Below are 16673 nucleotides of genomic sequence, written 5' to 3' on the forward strand. Positions count from 1 at the left end.
AAGCAGTGCCAGAGCTCACCCAGCTGTACCAGGGAGACAATAATTTCAGCCATATCTGAAGTGCTTTAGCAAAACCACTGTTTGTGTTGGAACTGACATTTCTTAGCAATTGGCACTTCTAAGACTTAACATTTACTTGTGTGTTTACGTATCCCCTTCTAGGTTTTGTTTTAATTTCTACAAGTTGCTTCACATAGGGCTGGTCTCCATTATTGCAGCAGATGGCAAAAACTGCTGAGTAGCAAGGAAAAAAAAAAAAGGCATAAAACCTGTTTTATATCTTACACACATTAGAAAAATGGCAGAATTACACAGAATGGAATATTGTTTTATGGAAACTACTACGTTAATATGAATTGCAGTAGCACTCCAGTCCCTAATCTCTTACTTGTCTAGACAGGGCACATAATGCATTTATCTTTAATGAGATATGAATTAATTTGCCTTGAAATACCTCAAAACCTCTGTAATACTTTCCAGCAGCGCAAACCTCATACTGCTGTCCTGCCAAGCACACAGAACTTATAAAACTTAGAACTACTGTTAAAAAAAGACATACTAAAAAGAGCAGACATGAGTTGTAAACTATGGTATGGGTCACATCACAGTGCTATGTGGGAAAGTCAGGTATTTGGGTGGCTGTTTGACCAGAATGTCACTTCTGAGCTCAAAAGTAATAAGTAGGAAAACACAAGTGACTCCCTTGGTTTTGTCTTTAACTTCTCCATAGAGCTAATCTCACCTGACTCCTCTTCCTCTGTTTCCCATAAATATTTTAATTGCAAAAACTTTATTTCTGGCTCTCCACGTGATGCTATATAAATGGATGCAAAAGCTGTCTGTGTGACATAACTGAAGGTGGCCTAAAGGCACTCAAGCTTGGCTTTAGCCAAAAGCAACATTGCTATGGTAGCCTTAACATGCTGACAAAAAGCCAAGGGAATTAACTGGGGCAGGCTGTGGTCACCCAATAAACTGCTCACCACCACAGCTAGCACAAGAACTGCATCCCTTTCTACTCCATCTGTTTATTCTCACCAGACATAAAGTGATCTTGTCACTGACCAGACTCCTCTGCAGTCAGCGTTCAATATCAAAGAAGCAATAAATAAAATGCCATCTTATCCAAAGCTTCAAGGGGCTGAGACTCCAATGAAAGAAGAAAACACAACATCAAAAAAAAAAAAAAAAGATTCCTGACAAATCCTCAGAATAATGAGGAAAATGGTGCCTAGATGCTCTATCAAATCATGTTCTGTTCATGCATGGTCAAAATCTCTGTAAGTCATAATAGTTTCATAGCAGGTCACCCTGCAGAAGCACTAATTTCATTTTCTTCCCTCACCCCATATTTTTCCCAGTAATAATGATCTGGGATCATTAATAAAGATCCTAGCAGGACTACAGTTTCTGTAAATGCTCCTGTGCAGGAAACACAGTGCCAAGTACTTATTTCAGTGTATTTTGCAAAGGTATCAGAGGAGGCACACTAGAAGAACTGTTGAAATTTGGTAGAAAACCTCCACAAATTGTAATTTGACAAGTAATTATCTTAGTCTGGAAACTAAGAACTTATATATATAAAAGGCTACCTATCACAGTGACTGTCTGCAATATCAGAAGTCATGTCTCATCCTACACATTTGCTTTAGAGCAGACAGTTTATAACATGGAATTTCTCGTTTTTTCTCCTACTTGTCAGATGTACCAAAGGCAGAGCAGGATGATAGAAATTCTGACAACAAAATCTTGCTTCGGGCCTTCTGGAAACTTGGTGCCAAGCTATACACTCAGCCCATAATTTTTTAAATACACAGAGACTATAATCTTCTCTATCCATAACTGGAGAAGGAACATTCTGAAGTTACACCATGTGAGATGCAAACCTAATAGCCATGTGCTCCATGTTTAATTGTTCCATGCTTTTCATGTAGTGTGAGGTGATCAAGTGGGGTCGGAATACTGATGCATGTTAATAAACAAAGTTTACCTAATGATATTGAAACTAACTGTCTTTCTAAAGAAAAGCATCTACCCATGGATCTGTTATTTGGAGAACAACAATTCTTCAGCCTTTGATAACCAGAAGATGTGTCTAAACACTGGTGGTCTAAAAGCTCTTGAGTTTTATTCTAAATGCCTTGAGATCCAGTAACAGTTATGGAATCACTGTAGAACTGCTCTCAAAGCTCCAAAGTGCCATTATTTGTAAGTAGCCAGTAATCAGACAAAGATACAGCTTTCATGTAATGATGTTTCCCCGGGGGCTGAATTTCAATGCAGGCGGCTCTTTCCTCTGCAATTGGCAGCTACAAAGTCTCCGTGACTCACCACTGAACTATGTAAATTTTGTAAATTTGTAAAACCAAAGCAACACAGAGTAGCTGTACACAGCAAGGATGTGAAACAGCTGTGCAAAAAGGAAAACGTTTGAAAACAAGAATTCTGTACTTAATAGCTGCTTGCTAAATTAAGAGTAGCACAACATATAACACCAACCTGCACCCTATCCATCCCTCACAGAACCTATTTCAAGCCCTGAATCTTGTGTGCTTTATCCTTATATGCTTTTGGGGGGAGTTTACAGTTTCAACAGACTTATTAACTAATACAGGAACAGAAATACACGGGTAAGGATTCACCTACAATGGATTTTGCCTATGGTGGAGTTGACAGTGTAGGAGACTGCTGTTACTGTAGAGGAAATGGAATAATTTTCTTTTCCATGAGCTGTAAATGGAAGAAGAAGGTGTTTAAAGTACATCAATAGAGACTTTCAAGTAACCATGGAAAAGCATTGGAATAAATTATCTTCAGCACTTGAAGATTTTGAGAACAGGACATTAGTGTCTGCCTAAGGATGGAGTCGGCATCTGGTCACAGGTGTTGAAGCTTCTTCAAGACCTCCTCTTTGGGGCATTTGTTGGGATTACAAAAGAGCCCTTTCCTTTTTTGCCTTAATTTAATTTTCCATCTGAAATCATGTCTCTAGAGGATATCAACAACATGAGATGATGACTATTCATGAATATTTATTCCATTTCCTGAACAAACTTCAATGAGGAAGAAATGGAAAAGGGTCTTCAGCACACTCTTTATGTCCTTCCAAAAGGGACACAAGAATATGAATGTATTACCAGTTTCTGCTACATATGAAGTCCAAGACAAACACCTACTGGGGGGCCAGAACTATCCTTTGCTGACAGCTAAGAAACATCTTGGACACAGAAGAACCACTAAGGTTCCCCTTTGCCTGACACCATGATGTCAGTCTCTCTACATGCCTTAAGATACTTCTCCCTCCCCCTGGACTTTCTAAGGGAAGAAGTTTGAGGGATTCCTCATGCGATATAAATGCACTAACAGGCTCTGAGTCATTTCCAGACAGAATAACAAGTAAACAGATCCAAAATTCCCACCCCACCCCGTATATTTTTTTAACAGTTATTCTCTATTACAATATATTACTAACTGGAAGGGAGAAGTGGGCTTGTTACTAAGGTAAGAATTGGGACAGGTAGAAGGAGGAGGGTTGGAAGGGAACAGGTTGGAGGAGGGTTCTCTCTATAAGCTGCTGTGGTGAACAACCATGATTTGGCAGCTGGTGCATTCACCAGTGTGGTATTCCTCAGTGCTATCACAGTGACTCAGTCCCTCCAAGGGCCAGGCAGACAGTCACTCCACAGAAGGTGCCAAAATGCTGTTTGTGAATCAGAGAGGAGGAAGGACAAAGATAAGACTTACTCAGCTGACAGAGAAATTTCTCAAGGGAATACATTTGAAGCCACCATTCTACAGTGCTTTTTTTTCCCCTCACATTTCCTTAGCCTTTGATGAGACAGGACTAAACAGAAACAGGTTTCCATTCACCCCTTTCCTTCAATTTCCACAGTTTACCTGAGTAAATCATAGTACAAAACACCATCAAGCTGGACTGTTGGCATCTCGCACATCTTCCTGACTATAAGCAATTGCACAGAATGGATCACACTCATTCTCTCTCCTCCTACTCACTGGTTAAAAAAAACAGCATCATTCTTCTGATTTTGTTGAATCTACCCTTCATGAAGTCCAGGCAAAGGTTAGAGAAGATGTAGGCTCATCATATATGGAATGATGTGTCACTGGGCCAATCACCCAGCCATTGCAAATTGGTACCATTCTGCCACTGTATGACAATACAGATGTAACCAGCTGCAGATTCAACCCATTCATATGTGTCCTTTGTATCTCAAATATCTAAGATTATAACAGATGCATATAAAAATAAAAAGACAAAATATTTATGCTTTACATCTAGTACCATAGCCTGTATTTCCTGAAGCCTTTGATACTCTCGTTACCCTACCAGCTAAGGCTGTTTAATGGTTTCAGCTAAAATCTCAAACAAGTGGCTCCTAGACCCAATGGTTTAAGCCATGTAATCAAAATCAGTGGGAAAATAATTCTCTTTTGCCTTAAAGCTTTTCTTCTCATGATTAATTTGCTACATGTATCTGACAAGGGGAAAGACAGTCCATACTATGATCTCTTAACAGATGTCAGTAGATCACAGAATTGTCACCAGCCCACATAAAAGATTCACTCTCCTGACCGTATCTGTTACCTTAAAGAGAAGACAAAAAACCCCCACATTTCATTTCTCTTATAATAAATAGGTAGATCTTGCAGAGGCAGTAAAAATATTCATGGTGATTTGTTTTTAAATCTCCCTGCAACTTGGACATGATCTGTAAAAGACAACTTTGGATCCCTAAACTCAGCACATTATGTGTGAGAAGACTGAACTAAAACCAGGGAAAAGGTGAACAACCACCCTTTGACTTACACTGCTCCCTCACCACGGCTTGTTGACAGAGGAGTTGCAGCAACCAGTATCCAAACATGGGAGAAGCAGGAAGCTGAACATGATGCTCACCACCCCACACATGAAAAGGTGTCAGACAAGCCAGAATTTGTTCCCACAACCAACAAGAATGCTGTAAGCTTTAGAAGTGGTGCACGGCTCTCAGACAGACTCTGATGAAGCACTGGGTGGACACTGACTCTCTAAGAGAAAGTGTGTTTTGTAGCCTCCTGGAGAACTTACAGGTTGTGCTTTTACTAATAACTGGTAGCTGGAACAAGGAATCAATCCTAGGCACTCTCACTGTGTTACAGTAATAGCTTGGTTTTGGTGAGGAGAAATTTATCACAAGAAAATCTTTCTCTCTTCAGTATTTAGCTACTCAAAGGGTAATAGTCCAGACAGACAAAAATGGTGAGGCAGTTCTTCCGTCAACTTGATTTTGCATAAAAATATTATTCTTTGGGGTTTAACTGGAATAGAAAGGTCACATTATAGCACACGAGGATCTGGCAAATTTTATAACAATTTTAAACATAGGCATAGATTTGAATTTCTAATGAAGACTGTTACTTTCAGAATATCTATTAGTACTACACAGTTTTGTTTCCCTAACTTGACAGAAAAAAAAAACAACTTACACTAAGCTAGATCAATAGGAAATATGAAAGAAATCCTAGTTACTCTTTTAATGTTCTTTTTTTTATTACTAACAAAGTAAATTTACTAAAGCATTTGAATTAGACTCCCACTGATGCAAACGAGAGCAGGATTTGATACCTTTAATTAGGAATAACCCCTTTGCTGTTGCCAGTTATTTGCCTGGAAATCTAAGCCCTTATTTAAGACCAAAAAAAAACCCTGATACTGATCTGTGTTCTCTGACCTTTGCTTGTTGTGTTTTCAGCCAGAACACCTGCCTGGTTTGCCTCACCTCTCAGCAAAAGGCACCTTGTTTCTCTTCACTCTGATAAGGTCTAGCAGCTGTTTCCACCTGCTTGTTTGTTCAGGGTCACCAAGCACCGAGAGCTGAGTCCGTGGAAACTGCAGTCTCACTTTTCTCCACTTCATGCTCATTGCACCACTATAACATTGCAAAACCCTCTTATGTTGGTACACACTGTCCACTCCTGGTTCTCTGTGCGGATCCATAACTTTCTACACAGCATTCTCTAAGAGAAAATAAGCCAACTCAGAATGGATTAAGTTTAGTAAACGAAGACGTGGACACTGAGGTGTGTGTTATACAGCTGGCAGTTAGAGAGGTTTCCCACCTTCTTCCTCAGAGAAGTTTTCTCATGCAGGATCAGAGGTGACACATGTTTTTCAAACTCCTTATTACTCCTTTCCATTCACTGAGGCTAACATTCAGATTTTTTTGGCTGTAGTCCAGCGAACATCAGATGACCGTCAAAAATGTTGGGTTTAGATACATTGTGACTGACAATAAGGCCATCTTATCATCCATGAGCTAAATTAAATTTCTTAAGAGCTTTTGCATCCCTAGGAAGCATTTGCTGCTTATGAAGTCACATATGAAGACTCAGCACACACTCCATCACACCTTTCATACAAGAAGGATATGTCCCTCTCTACAAGAAGATTCATAACCTGAAAGTGTTCCAGATTAATAAGAGCAATTCAAAATACTAATTGAACAATTCTTCTCATCTTTGGCTAAATCCTCTTTCACTTTGCACCTTTCCCCACATCATTTTCTACTCTAACAAACACAAGCTACTTTTCCTCATGAGCTACCTGCACTTGCTCCTCAGCTTCACAGTCTACACTGCCAAGACTCAAAACTGGAAAGAAAAGGGGAAAAAAAAAAGTGGTGCCAGTAGATCATTAAGAATGTCTAACCCTGCCTCTCTGAGGAGCCCTGGTTCTCCAAAAGAAGCCAGGGGATGGATTTGATTGTTTCAAAACAAGACACGGGTACTCAGGCCTCTCAGAATGTTCTTCCACTGACTGGGCCCAAAGAGCTCAACATCCACATTCAGTTGGCATGGCTACTTCATATCTTTTCCAGTTCAGGAAGTGTAGATTATGGACAGATTGCTAGCATCAGGTTAGCAAACTTGAAACATGAGAAGGGCAAAACACACACCACACTGCCTGGCAGAGGTTGTGTGAGAGGCTGAAAGAACCGAGGGTAGATGTGCTAGTGAAATGCAGTAATTTTCATGTATGGAAAGATTAAAAAAAAAAAAAAAAAAGCCTATTAGTTTGTCTACAGGAGTTAGGGACTGGATGGGAACCTTGCCTACACCTCCAAGAGGTGTTCTCTTTTAAACTGCAAGCTGTGACTGGCAAACACTTGAGACTTAACTGCTTTAAAACGATGTGACAAAAGACACTGCAATAGCATGCAGGTGGGTATTCTGCTTACACAAGGCTAGTGAAACTAGGGTTCACTTTTTAACTGATTGACACCATAAGCCCTTCATACTTTTTTTTTTTTCAGAAAGCTTTATCCCATGTTACAACTTTGATAATCTATTTGAATTACTGCATCGTATATAGTATATAGTCTAAAACAGTGATGCAGCTCATTCAGATCTCTCAATTCTCCCCTGGAGCATTAGCTAGCAAGTACAATTTGCCTTATCTACTCCTGCACTAAGAACTAAGGGTGGGTGCTGTGGAAAGCACAGTACTAGACAGACATGATTCATGTAGCACGTTACGTCAACAGAGCAGGCTGGACAGTCAACAGAGAAGCAAACTTGGAGTACTAAGGAATTAAATTATTAAATATACAAAAAACACCAGATTTAGATATGATGTGATTTTTGGCTAGACAGAGACCAGGATTTCAACCCCGGAATGCACTTAATGTGTCTATTGATAGTTGTTGAGTGCAAGTCACCGGGGACTAAAAGTCCTGTGAAAAAGGAAACAAAGAACTTTGTACCCAAATGTAAGACTGCCCAAAACAAGTATCATGCTAAAGGGAGCAGCAGTCAACACCAAAATGCTGCATTTTCAAATTTCTGCCCTCAACTCCTCTCCTACAGCGCTGCTGATGGAAAAATTGCCATTTCTGTTCCATTAGTGCTTCCTTCTCAATTTTTGAAGCCTCCTTTCTCTTCAGCACTGGTAAGAACTCCACTCCCTGGAGCAGCACGAACCTCAAAGAGAGCAACTGAGGTACATGTGGCTGAGAACATGCTCGGTGAAATCATAATCAAGTTGCCCAATTAGGAATCAAGCAGTTAGTTTAGCACTTCTGGATATCTGCAGAGAAGCAGAATCTTGGTTATGAAGTGCTACAGCCTAACCATTTAAACCAGATTTTTCTCTAGAAAAGAGAGAAATGGAACTATTTTTTTTTTTTTTTACTACTCTACTGCGAGACTAAAGATACAGGCTGACAAATGCTTTAAATAGGCCATTATAAAATGGATGCCATCCATTCTATCTGTACAGATAAACCAATGACCTGACTGATGGTCACTTCCAGAACCTGCCAAGGCAGCTTGTAAGGGCAGTTTCACAGCGGTGCCGTCCTCCCTGCCCAGAGCTTCAGGGATACAAAGAGGAGCCTCTCTCCACTGAAACAAATATCATGAGACCTCTTTCTTAAGGACCCGATGGTGTTTGAAATTACTCACTAACCAGCTGCTGTGTTTGCAAAAGGTGGGTGCCAAATCCATGTGTTTATACAGGCACACACCCACCTTTGTGGAAGAAGAGCAAGCACCTTGCAGAGAATCACACTGAAGGCAGCTCTCCTTACCTCCCACAAAGAAATTCTGTGTAAATAATTAGAAGGGGCAGCCATGCCCTCAAGAGCCTCTACCACCAAGGACAAGCAAAAGAAAGGAATGGGTTCCACAGTGCCAAAGCTAAATGAGAAATGCAGGATACTCTTCCAGTTCCCTGGTACACTCTTGTCTAGATACCAGTATCTTTAAAAAGCTCTTTCAAGAAAGAGAATTGAAAGCTACCAAAAAAAAAAAATACCAACAAAAAACCCAAAACAAAACCTTTCTAAAAAGAAGGTGTTGCTTTTTTTATCTATCAAATTAACAGAGAAAAGAAAAAAACCCAGGTACCCTAGCTTTAAATTAGAAGAGAGAGCTTACATAAAATACTACTCTGAATGTAACTGAGAAGAAATGCAGCTAATCTTTGTGCAGCAAATCTTACCAGTATAATTTTTTTTTTCCCTTTTACTTTTCCTCCTTGCTTTTCATTTGTTAGGCTAATGTATCACAACTGAAATAGGTCTAGTCAACAAGGCAGAATAGGTTTTGATTTTCACAGGATAATAAGGAATGCTGTAATTTTTGCTGGGTTCTATACTTGAGCTTCTGACTGAAAATACTCTGTTAATTTGCAAGCTAGTCAGTGTTCCCTGGAGAAGTAAATGCTAGAGTATTTGAGCCTTAAGCCCAGGAGCAAACAGATGCAAAACCTTCCACAGACGTTATGCCCATCCAGCTACCTCTTGCCTGTGCTCGGCCTCTTTAAAGGCACAAGGCTGTTGGATCGAAGCCCGACGTGTCTGGGGGTGACTGCCAGCCCTCAGTGACACCTGAGAACATGAATGTCAGTCTGGGAATGTAAATGGCGCCTCCCAATAATGCAGCACCTCTGAGGAGCTGGATTGCATTGCCTGGAATTGCAAACAGCCCAATCCCTCCTCTGGAGACTTCAAAAACCAATAGCCATAAAAATACTGTCAAACGAGCCCTCCAGTAACGAAGAACAGTCGGAAGAGAATAGCTCTGTGATGCAAAGCCAAGGAGAAATACTGCCTGAGAGGAAAAGTGTGGGGGGGGAAGATTATGCCTTATGTTTACGTAGTGTTTTGAGTGCTGTGTCCAGTTCTGGGCCCCTCAATTCAGGAAAGACATTGAGGTGCTGGAGCAAGTCCAGAGAAGGGCAACGATGCGGGTGAAGGGTTTGGAGGATAAGTCCAATAAGAAGCAGCTGAGGGAGCTGGGGGTGTTTAGCCTGGAGAAAAGGAGGCTCAGGGGGGACCTTATTGCTCTCTACATCTGCATGAAAGGAGGTTGTAGCCAGGCAGGGGTCAGCCTCTTCTCCCAGACAACAAGTGACAGGACAAGAGGAGTTGGCCTCAAGCTGTGCCAGGGGATTCAGGCTGGACATCAGGAGTAATTTCTTCATGGAAACAGTTGGTGAACATTGGAATGGGCTGCCCAGGGGAGTTGGTGGAATCACCATCCCTGAAGGTGTTCAAGAAACGACTGGATGTGGCACTCAGTGCCACGGTCTAGTTGACAAGGTGGTGATCAGTCAAAGGTTGGACTCAATGATCTCAGAGGTCTTTTCCAACCTAAATGATTCTGTAGTAGTGTATGCACTGTATGTATGTGTATATGCTTATGTATGTGTATTTGTACCTGCTTCAGGAGGACAAGCACCGTGATTTAAAAAGCAGACACAACCTATTTTCCACAAAGCTACTTCTCCGGTGCCAAATTTCATTCCAGCCATGTGGATTTATTATTGCAATGCAGACTCTCCGCAAGACGCATCTTTGCCTTCTTGTGAGGCTTTTGTGTCAAGTCTGAAAGCCCAAAAATGTCACATGAAAAACTTTCAGTGATTTCAGAGGCTTATAACTCAGCTCAGAAAATAAATGCAAACTGAGAGGGTTCCAGTTATTACAAATTATTGCAGTAATAAATTATATAGAGTTTAAATTTCAGAGCAGGTGGTTTGTGAAGGTGTTTGGAAAGTTTTTATATTTACCACCCAAATTTGTACCCAGAGTGCAGGAGCTATGGGAATCCTTAACTTTTAAAAGCTAAGCCTATAAACTGAACTTATGAAACTGGTTTGGTTTTTAGCATTTCTTCCCTACAGGCATAAAAGTTGAGCTTGTGTGATAGCACGTGTCTATTTATTTTACTTGGCAGACCAAAAATAAAAACCAAAGTGCTGTTCTAAGGAGGCAGCAATTTGAAGGCTCTGGGAGTGGCATCAGAACAGAGGTCCTGTTCCCAGGGCTTGGATCCCTACAGCTTCTACTACCAAAGTGTCCATCCCCAGACGGAGTTGCCAGTATCACCATTTTCAAATGACTGTCTTTACTTACAGACACAATTACACAAACTTCCTGGTGTGTTGTACTGCACAGCAGGATGAATCAGTGATGGGTAGTAAGGGTGAGTGCTACAGAACAGTACATACTAGCTGTATTTTAAAATGACTGAGATAATCTCCAAACAAATCTCAAAAGATTTCCTTTTTTAACTGTCTGGGGAATATAAGATGTACACATGTATTACTTTGTTGCTAACATTTAAAATTAGCAGCAAAGAAGCAGAATTACTCTTACACTACCCAATAGTCTGTGAAGCCTGCAGACTGGGAAGTGACAAGGAAATCCCACATGAGGCTCCAAGTATAAAAATTAATGTATATAAAAATTACCAAAGGAGACAGTGCAAAGTCTGCTGCAACTCATTTCCCAATACTTTTGCCTTAAGTTTACATATCTAAGAGAGTGATTTTTTATTTGGAAAAAATTTTTTGTCTATTTGGTAGATCTCTCCTCAGCAGCACTTTCTTCTTTCTCTTACCCAAATTTTCCAATTCTCAATCACATCCTACAATAGTTCTTCAGCCTTCTAGTACCAAAAGTGATTCATGTTCATCCTTAGTGTTTGAAGTTTTCAAGTACTTTCAGATTTACTTCTGCTAGGCATCTCTTAGTCAAATTAATACATGAGTGTTTGCCTCGTTCTACTTAAATAACCAAGTATGTCTGTAGGTTGTTTTTCCCACTTAGCTCCTTCTACAGCCTGGCAACCTCTAAATAAGGTGTTTGTACCGTGGGCATGCTGAAAGTTCAAAATGAGTGTGAGAGGGGAAATAAACACTAACAAATGCAGTTTTGTTTCAGCAGCTGCTGCAGCCAGAGCGTGGGTGAATGACGCGCCCCAGGATTTCAGTGATTAGGAGCTAACGTGAGCAGTTCTGATTGTGCCTCCCTCATGAAAGGCTGCCACCATGAAGTTTGACAAAAATTTGCATTCAGCCCCCAAGTTCTTCAGCTGGAACACTAATAACAGTATTAGTTCTGGATGGAGCACTGGCTTGGTAAGCGAGGCAACCTTCCCATATGGAAAAACGCAGATGGCCCTTGACATATGAAGCTTAAGATTGTTGGAGAAAGTTAATTTAGAAGTAATTTTTACAGCTGTGAAGAATGATTAGACACCACAGGCAAGCCAAATACTTTATGAAACACCATCAGCAGCAGTGTTCCACTGCTAAGAAGGTTGTAAAGTCTGCTTTTGTACACTGGGTTTGAAGATGATGAGCATATTTGCTTGAAAAAGATATTTGGATTGCTTTCATTACACATATCTTATTACTAAAAAGCACTGTTGACACTTTATAAAAGCAAGCTATAGCTTAGAATAGTTGCAATTCATTTTGTACCTTGACTTACCACCTAATCTATAAGCTTTGCAAAATAGTAACAAAAAGTAAGTATAGCATAAAAAAAAGCTTTCTTTTGCTACTTGCCATTCTCAGACTTTAATAGCAGCGTGAAAAATATGAGCTGAAAGAGGGAAGACTTTAGAGGATGATACAAGAAAAGATGCACTAATTTCAGACTTTATGCCCATTAAAAATAGAAAACACTGCCATAATTCTTTTCTTTTTTTTCAGTGTTTTATAAAATAGTTAAAGAGCTCCTTCTGTGAAAGATCTGGAAGTAAGTTACTCTGAAAAAAGCCAGTCTTAGAGCACAAAAAAGAGTCCATTTTGGTAAGACTATAACCAAAGAAAACCTACCAGTTGTTCTAAGCAGTGGTATATGTTGAATTTTTCATGGGACCTGTTTGCAAGACTCAGGTAAAGAACACTGTTGATCTTTTAAACCTCTTTGAGAATCCTTTAGCAACTGTATTTCCAGAGGGGAGGGGGATTTACTGTCCCACCTGTCTCCCCCCTCCCCAAAGTGACATTTCACAACCAGATGTCCATCACTGTGTTAGGCTGAAAAGCAAATAGAGCCATATATTGTTCCACAGACCTCTCACAATAGAAGATTAGCAGTTTGTTATAAGTTTATAAAGCAATTTTTTTATTAATTACAAGAGCACTGTTATACTAAGGATTTACTCACACTCACTGGAAAGGGCTGTGTAACTGTCTTTGCTATTTAACATTTACATCTGACAGACAAATTTAATATTCAGATCAAACACCTCACTGAAATTCTGCTTCCAATTCATAATATTCATAAGTTAAATTAATTAAAACCACAAATATTTTTGACTGCTTGCCCCAATGGTTTTGTGTGTGTTAAAGCATTCCAAAATTTTGTTAGGTGAACTCTATCACAGTCTTCTGAACAATGAACCCCCAAGCATTTGTTTGATTTTCCAAAGGAAAAAATGTGTTCACTTACATGATTTCTTTTGTTTTCTCCGTCCCTTATAGAAGTAATAACTGTTTCAGAAAAAACTGTTGATCCAGTTTTATTATCTGTAACCTGACACAGCAAAAGAAGAACAAAATATCAACCCACATCTTTCTATTAGCCCTTTGCTACTCTCAGCCCTACATTCTTCAATAATTAACCCACTCCCACCCCCTCCTTTTATTCCCGTTTTGCTGTCACTCATATTAAATGCTATTCTGAGAGGGAAAAGTAGATGACAAGGCTACCTCCTTATCTATTTAAAATGTCACTGTGATGAAGGTGGCTGAGCAGGAGATGGTCATTCTTTTATGACCCATGTAATAGCTGTAGCTGTGTTCTGTTTTTAGGAGGCACGTTTTTCAACATAAATTACTATTTCACATTAACCTTTTATGACGTGTCCTTACACAGTGACTAATCAAGCACGTAAGATACAATAAAACCCCAAAGTAATTATCACCAGTAAAGTTTATGCTCCAAGTTATTTTATTCCTCCCCAAAACATTCAAAATTGTTTTTATTTTTGAAGGAAAGGTGTGTAAGAATGAACAGCTCACCATATACGTGTTTTCTCATACCTTATCAATTTCTTGATGAGTCTGAACAGTTCTGTTACCAATTCTGGTTTCCTTGTCGGACTCGTTATGGTAGTTGGGAGGTAAGTTTTCAAAGTTTACTTCTGACAGCTTTTTTGCCCCTTCCTCTTCAGCTTCCATCTGCCAAATTTAAAAAAAAATAACAAACTGAAAATTAGCAAAAATGACACAAAGGAGAAGAAGCAAAGCTTCTTATGCAGCCCTCAGTAGCACCCTGTTTAATGACATTCTGCTGTTAGCACAGATGCCCCTGGATGAGAACGCTTACTCAGCTGCTTCAGACACTGAGCACAGCAGCTCTTCTAATGGACTAGAAAAACAGTGGTGAGCTAAACCCTTGAGCTCTGGGCTGTTAGAGCCAAAGTCAGTCCCCGTGAGGAAAAAGGGTGCAGACTAATGAACAACTGGTATCTGCACAGCCTGATGCCAGTCAAGAGCCCAGCTTTCTATTTTTCCCACAAAACCATTAAAGATTTAAGATAGACTTTCCTATCTGACAAAGAGGAGAAAATATTCTGGCAGGACAGAGAGACAAAGCCCCTCGGAATCAACAGCAGCAGTCCTATAGATGAGGGTGCATACATCCAGAATTTCATTCTCTATTTCAGTTCCCACTGTCATTGTTTGCCAGATGAAGAAGGGCATGAGTCTTGTAAACAACACAAACTCTGAATAAATCGTATCCCTTTGTTGTTTGCAACCACTGTAACAGAGCTAGGAGGCCACAAGTTCAGCCAGGCTGAACAACTGAATTTTTCCCAAGATAAAATTTCTCTTTTTGGTGTGTCTGTTTATTTTAAACAACAGCTGCAAAGCTTTTAAAGTGTAAAGCATTTATCTACTAAGATGCAGCTCAAACAACACATTTTGTGCTGTACACAGACCATTCCTCAGTCCAGAACTGACTACAGGAAGAGTAAAACAGGCAGAAATTTTGACAACATCATTATTTATAACTAAGCCTATTTGCAGCATTGTAAAGAATGTTTTGTCTCAATGTGTTTTTAGTCTAAATTAAGTGGATGACAGAGACACATTTCAACAACTGTCCAGATGACAGTAGAAGTTCAGAAATTACCTAATTATAATAAACAAAGGTCTGGTTCCCCCACTGGTTGCCAGTTACAGAGGTTTTTTGACTATGTATTTTTGAATGAGAGGAAAAGAGAACCTGGGAGATTCTTAGCATGAAGGGGGGGAAAGCACAGAAGAAAGGGGAGCACAGGGACAAAATCTTTTGACAAGCGGTATGAGACAATGGCTCGGGGTCTGGTCTCAATTCCTGTCTTTGAAATGGGTCCTGTGCGATTCTGGGCCGGCAATTTGAGATCAAGACACGGAATTACATCTCATTCTCCACACGCGTTTTCAGGACTGTCTCACAGCTTTGAATCCTGGTTTGGGATAGTCGTGTGTCTTAGTTCCTGCTGCACCAAGACAATATAACTAATTCTTCCCTTCACTCCTCCCCTCGCCACGTACTGTTCCTTTCTCACTCTTGGGATCCAGACGGGACTGTTTGCCCGCACCTTTGCCTCGCTGTCCGCCGGCACCGCTGCGGGAGGGCGGCTGTCCGGGGACATCGCAGCGATGCCCGCACTCGGCGAGCCCCGAGCGGGCGGGGAGGCTGCCAGGGGACCGCGACAGCGCCGGGGCAGCGCCGGGACCCCCACGGCCGATCCCGCCATCCCGTCCCTGCCCCGCCTGCGGGGAACAGCGACTGCTGCGCCGGGGGGATTCCGGGAGAGCTCAGGTCCCGCCCCGGGCCGCGGCTCCTCCCGGCAGGGCCGCCCGCCCGCTCCTTTGTCCCTCATCGGGCGCGGATGATGCTGGCGGCGCTGCCCGCAGGTGCGGCCCTGCCCGGTGGGCTGCGGGACGAAGGAGCCCCTCACTCACCACCCCCCCCGCCCCTCGCCGCCTCCTCACCTCCTGCACCGCGTTGCGCAGCTTGTGCTGCGTGTCCTCCATCAGCGCCTCCACCTCCCGCAGCATCTCGCCCAGGCTGGCGGCCCTTCTCCGCCCGCCGCCGCCGCCCGCCGCGGCGCAGCACAGCGCCCACAGCAGCGCCCACAGCAGCGCCCATCGCCGCCCCGGACCCGCTCCCCGCCGCATCCCGGTGGCCGCCGCTCCCGCTGCCGCTCCCGCCGGGGCCGCTCCGCGGTGCGGGGCTGGCGGGCGGAGCCGGGGCGGGGCGGGGCGGGACCGGCGGCACCTCAGCGCTAGTCCGGCCCCGCAGCCCTCGCTGGAGCCCCCGGCCCGGGGAGTGCGAGGGGCAGGGCAGGCAGCGGGGCCCTGGGCAGAGAAACTCACCCCGGGGAGGGACAGAAGGGCAGAGATGCTGAGGGAGAGGGAGAGATGCTGAGGGAAAGGGGAAGATGCTGAGGGAAAGGAGCAATGGGAGTTTCCCGTTCAGACACGAGACTTTCCTTCTCTCAGTGTTTTGAATAGGTTTGATGCGAAGGGGAGGGTGAGAGCTGCGTGGCACCTCCATTATGTGTTTTGCTTTCCAGGCTCCGGTGAAGACTCTCAGAAGATGATTTCAGCTCCGAGGACCAGCTCGGTCTCAGAGGAGTGACAGGCCAGCACCCCACTCTCCCTGATTGATTCCTTTCAAAGTTTTTTTAAAAAATACTCAGACAACGTCATAATTTTCTATCTCTGTGTGTATTCCCCCATTCCCACATTACTTTTCCTCTTTGTGCTTCACCCCAAGAACTTCACGGACAGATTTTGCTGCAGTCAGCTTGCTGCTCTGGGGCAGCACTGTTGTTCCAGGAGGGAACTGTCCTATAAACCTCATTTTATTTTGGAG

The 16673-nt window shown here is 42.2% G+C and overlaps 1 protein-coding gene across 2 annotated transcripts in view; it reads right to left on the reverse strand.

Annotated features, from left to right (window-relative positions):
- Positions 1-16056, reverse strand: part of DKK3 (dickkopf WNT signaling pathway inhibitor 3) — a 29592-nt gene extending 13536 nt beyond the window's left edge. The window contains exons 1-3 of one of the 2 annotated variants that reach the window (XM_027714808.2): positions 15788-16053; positions 13844-13981; positions 13251-13334 (exon numbers count right to left, since the gene is read on the reverse strand). In XM_027714808.2, coding sequence (XP_027570609.1) covers positions 13251-13334; positions 13844-13981; positions 15788-15973 — 408 coding nt within the window. In that variant the 5' untranslated portion in view covers positions 15974-16053. Of the gene's footprint in view, positions 1-13250; positions 13335-13843; positions 13982-15787 lie in introns of both variants that reach the window. The other variant, XM_039386200.1, reaches the window with a different exon arrangement.
- Between the last annotated feature and the right edge of the window lie 617 nt (positions 16057-16673).

This window comes from Pipra filicauda, unplaced genomic scaffold (assembly GCF_003945595.2).
Source record: "Pipra filicauda isolate LSUMZ 115617 unplaced genomic scaffold, ASM394559v2 scaffold470_size491443_pilon, whole genome shotgun sequence".
In the NCBI taxonomy this organism is placed as follows: Eukaryota; Metazoa; Chordata; class Aves; order Passeriformes; family Pipridae; genus Pipra; species Pipra filicauda.